The sequence below is a fragment of the Penaeus chinensis genome, chromosome 42 (genome assembly GCF_019202785.1).
Source record: "Penaeus chinensis breed Huanghai No. 1 chromosome 42, ASM1920278v2, whole genome shotgun sequence".
Lineage (NCBI taxonomy): Eukaryota > Metazoa > Arthropoda > Malacostraca > Decapoda > Penaeidae > Penaeus > Penaeus chinensis.
This window is the reverse complement of record NC_061860.1, coordinates 13,418,876-13,423,831: the sequence shown is the minus strand read 5'-3', so window position 1 is coordinate 13,423,831 and position 4,956 is coordinate 13,418,876. Positions and strand designations below refer to the sequence as shown.

At 40.6% G+C, this 4,956-nt stretch overlaps 1 protein-coding gene across 1 annotated transcript in view; it reads right to left on the bottom strand.

Moving 5' to 3' along the window:
- Positions 1-4,946, bottom strand: part of LOC125047923 — a 26,938-nt gene extending 21,992 nt beyond the window's left edge. The window contains exon 1 of the mRNA XM_047646470.1: positions 4,926-4,946. Within this exon, the coding sequence (XP_047502426.1) occupies positions 4,926-4,946 (21 nt within the window). The remainder of the gene's footprint in view (positions 1-4,925) is intronic.
- Positions 4,947-4,956: the final 10 nt, after the last annotated feature.

The window sequence follows — 4,956 nt, the reverse complement described above, 5'->3', positions numbered from 1 at the left end:
CCCCACCCTTGTTCCTTCTTCTCTTTTCCCCCTCCTCTCGTTCCTTCCGCCCTCCTCCTCAAAATCCCTCTCTCCCCTCCCCTTTTCCCCCAACCCCCCCTTTTTCTCTTCCCCTCTCCTCTTCTCCCGTCTCTCTCCCCTCCTCAATCTCTCTCTCTCCTCTTCCTCTCTTCTCTCCTCTCCCCCTCCTCTCTTTCTTTTCTTCCCCCCGCCCCTCCCTTCCCCCCCTCCCTCTCCTTCCCCTCTTTTCTCTCCTTCTCCTCGACCCTCCCCCTTTTCCCACTCTCCCCTCTCTCTCTCTCTTCCTCACCTCTCTCTTTCTATCTTCATCTTTTCTTTTCCTTCTCTCTCTTCTCTCTCTCTTCTCTCTCTCCTTTTCGTTCTTTCTCTCTCTCTCTTAATTCTCTCCCCTCCCCTCTCTTTCCCCCAAACCTTTCCCTCCCCCCTTTTCACCCCTCTTTTTTCCGCTTCCTCCCCCATCCCCTGAAACCTTTTCCCAACCCCACCCCACCCCCCTCTCCGGTTTTTGGTTTCCCCGGGAGGAACAGGCCGAGAGCGCCGCGTCAGGAGAAGTGAAGGCGTTTTCACTACATGGCTTTGAAGGGCGGCTGGATTTAAAGTGAAAAGAGAAAGTAGGGGAAAAAATGTTTCTATTTTATTATCGTTATTATTTATCTTTATTACAAACTATTACCCATTATTTTTAGTAATTATTATTTTTAAATTATAGTGTATTATATAAGGGAACGTTTAAATAGTATTTATAATTTTTTTTTAGAATTCATTTTCTTTTAAAAATTTTTTTTTTTTTGTGTGTGTGGTACTAATGACATTTGGGAAAAGTAAAAACTGAAGGGATTTTTTGGTATGTTTTGGGGGGAAAAGGGTTCATCCTTTTTTTTTTCTTTTTTCCTTTTTTTTACTTTATTTTATTTATTTTCAGTGGTTTAAACTTTTAGTCTTTTGTTATTTTTTATAACAAAAATAACAAAGCAAATTTTTGGAGAAAAATGAAACTTTTTTTGCAATTTATTTTTTTTCTTTAAACAAAGGTACTAATGGTTAATGTCAGTAACAGTGAATGGTATTTATGGTACATTGTATACCCCAAAAAAGATCTTCAAAAAACGTGAAAAAAAGTAAAAAAAAAAAATAGATTAATAAAGAATAACATTGACACAATTTCCAATTTTGAATTAACCCAAAACCTATTAAAGCAGGGTTTTAATAAAAAAAAACAACCGCAAAGACTGTCCTCATTTCACATTGTAATTTTTCATTATCCAATTTTAAAAAGACACAATTACCCAAAAATTATCATTTATCCAAAATCCTCCTTAAACACCCTCAAAAATTAAAACTTTTTAAACACTTATTTAAAATCAAAAAATTTATAAATTACAAAAACCCTCAAAAAAAACGTTAACAATTTTCATTGTCCGCAAAATTATCATCAAAAACCGTCAATGATCATTATCCTCATTATAACCATGACAATGATCAAATTGCGTTCTTGTTATAATAATCATAAGAATATAAAAAACTTCATCCGTTTTATCCCTTTATCAGTTTATCTTTATCTTTCCTTTGTAGTTATCATTTTTTTTTTTTCTGTGTAGTCTTTGTTCAAAATTTTTAAATTTTTAGCTTTAAAAAAACTGTTCTCTATGTTTTAAGAGGGGAAAAAATGAGTAAAGTTTTTTTTTTCGTCTTTCTCTCCATGTCCCTTTTTGTGTGGCGTGTGGTTTTTCTGTCCCCTCTGTCTGTCCCGTCTTCCCGTCTGTCTGTCTGTCTCGCTCTCCGCTCTTTGCTCCTCTCTTTTCCTCTCTCTCTCTCATCGCTCTTTTTTTTTTATTTTTTCTCTCTCTCTCTCTCCCCTCTTCTTTTTCCTCTCTCTCATCTCCTTCCCATCTATCCCATCTATCAATCTTACTCATCCTCTCCCCCTCTCCTAATTTTTCTCTCTCTCTAAAACGTCCCCATCTCTCATCCTCCCCTCTCTCTCTCTCTCTCTCCCCTCCCTTTCTCTCTCTCTCCCCTCTCTCTTTCCTCCCCTCTCCCTCTCCTTCTCTCTCTTTTTTTCTTCTCTATTTCTTCTCTCTCGCTGTCCTTTCTTTTCCCCCCCCCCACATTTTTAAAACACCACACAAAACCCCATACAAAAAACACCACAAAACACACACAAAACACAAATAAAACACACTCCACAACAAACCACCACACATACTTACACGAACCCACAATTTCCCAAACCCACAAAAACGCAGGTATTGGGGTGTAAGCTTGTAACCGCATTTTTTCCTTTTCCATGATAAAAAAAAAAAGCCTGTTCCCTTTTTCAAAAGGGAATGTCAAAAACTGCATAAAAACCTTTTTTTATACGAGGTTCCCCACTGTATGGAAGAGGCCACGTTTTCAAGACGAGAGTGAAAAGTAACTATTGTATATACTTGTTTGTGTGAAAAGGAGAGAATGTTTGTTTTGGTTTTTTGGGTTTGTTTTTTTTGGGGTGGGTATGTTTTTTGGGGTGTGTGTGGTTTTGTGTGTGTTTTGGGGTGTGTGTGAAAGGCCACCATAAATCGATTCACTAAGAATGATTGTCCCCTATCCACCCGATGGGGGCTTTCTACACACACACACACACACACAAAACACACACACACACACACACACACACACACACACACACACATACACACACACACACACACACAAAAACACACACACACACACACACAAAACCCCAACTACACACACACAAACCCCACGTAAAACCCCAGCCCACACACAACACACACACAAGGGGCACAATACATTCTCCCAAAAAAACAAACAAACAGCAAAATTTCCCCAACTTTTCCCCCTTTTTCCCAAATAAAAAAGTCAAAACCCCCCTTCTCCCCCCAAATCACAAACCCCAAAAAAACCCCCCGGAAAAGGAAAAATTTAGGCAACCGCCATCTAGCACATTCTGCAGTTGCCAGTTAGTGTTATTCGTCACACCGCACAACAATGTAATTAAACGAAACGGGCGGAAACCCCTGCCTTCGGGTGCAATACATTTAAAGGCATGTGGATAAATTTATAAAAAATTAAACCCAAAAAACACACCAAAAAATTTAATATATAATGTTTGTTTTTTTCCTATTATCTTTTTTTTTTCCCCTACAAAAACAAAATTCCCCACCAAAATTTTATTTTTTTTCCTTTTTAAATCTTGTTTTACAACATGAAATGGGGACAAAATTTTTTTACTTTGAAATCTCTAAACAAAGCTATAAACACACAACACCCCCTTTTGAAATACAAAGCCCCAAACAAAACCCACACCCCAAAACCCCGCACACACAGATAAAACACACACACACACACACCCCCCACACTCATATACACATTCTTAAAACAAACACAAACACAATAAACACACACACACAAAAAACCCCAAAAAAAACCCGCGCGCAAACTCACTCAAACACACATACACACAAACAAACAAGCAAACACAAACAAACAAACACACACACACCCACAAACACAATCTTTTTCTCTTTTAAATAATTTACAAACTGCTTTTAAAACCAGATTTTTAATTACCCTTTTCCCCCTCAACCCCCCTCCCCCCCTCCCCCCCTCAGTGTTTTAAGCATGTTCATTACCATTCCCACTCAACAAGCGAAGTTTACCTGCATAAAATCGTGCCAGAAATTATCATTGCTAAGACTTACATCTATCCCTTTGCATAATTCACTTTGCAATCTGACGGAGAGGAGTCCGCCCTTTTTCCCTTTTCGGGTTTCCCCTTTTCGTCCCCCTGGAGCAAATTGGGCCCCCCCCAAACCCCCCCCCCTACCCCTACCCTCTACCCCCACCACCCACCCTCGCTTGCCTCGCCTTTACCCCCACCATCTCCTAGCCCCCCCCCCCCATCATTGACTCCCTCCCTCCCTCCCTCCCCCCCTCACTCTCTCCCTCCCTCCCTCCCTAAACCCCCTCTCCCCCCCCTCACTCTCCCCCTCCCCCCCCCTTCCCCAACTCCCTCCCCCTTCATCCCCCCCTCCTCTCTTCCCCCCTCCCCCCCCCCCCCTTTTTCCGTACCCCCAACCTCCCCCCACATCCACTTCCCCACCTGCCCCCCCCCCCCTCCCCCCCCCCTTTTTCCTCTCCCCCTTCCGCCACCCCCACATTATTTTTCCTTTTCCTCTCAATCTCTTTATCTTTTTCCCTTCTTTTTTCCTCTCTTTCTCTCAAACGCTGTACTGTCCCCTTTTTCCCTATTTTTTTGTCGAGTATTTGAGTATTTATGTCTTTTGTTGATTAATTATCATTGTCTTTTTGTCTATCTGTATTTTCTTTTCCTCTTTCCTTTTGTCTAATTTATAAAATATTTTTAAATCGTCTCTTAAACTCGGAAACGGGCGCCCCTTTTGTCGAATACCTATTTTTCTATAAATTTCACCTATCGGCTTACCCCCCCCCCTTCTCTCTCCTCTCTTTTCCTCTCCTCCCCCCTTTCCCCTCCTCTCTCTCTCTCCTCTCTCTCTCCCTAAACCCCTTCCTCTCTTCTCCTCCTCCCCTCTTCCTTCTCTCCCCTTTTTTTCTTTTTTCCCTTTCTCTCTTTTCTCTCTCTCTCTCTCTTCTCTTTTCCTCTCTCTCTCTCTTTTTCCCCTCTCTCTCTCTCTCTCTCCCCAATCTCTTCTCTCCTCTCTCTCTTGTTGTGTGTGTGGGGTTTGGGTGGGGTATATAAAATATATAAAAAAATGCATCTATAAAATTTAAAATTTTATTTACATAAATATATATTTTATTCATCAATTTATCTGCCGATCCATGTTCCTATTTACCTATCTTCTTAGACTTATGCATACACTGATAAACCTAATTGAAAAAACCCTCAAAGATCTTTTACAAAAAAAAAGCCCCCTTACCGAACCTATTTTCCGGGACATGTGAATAATT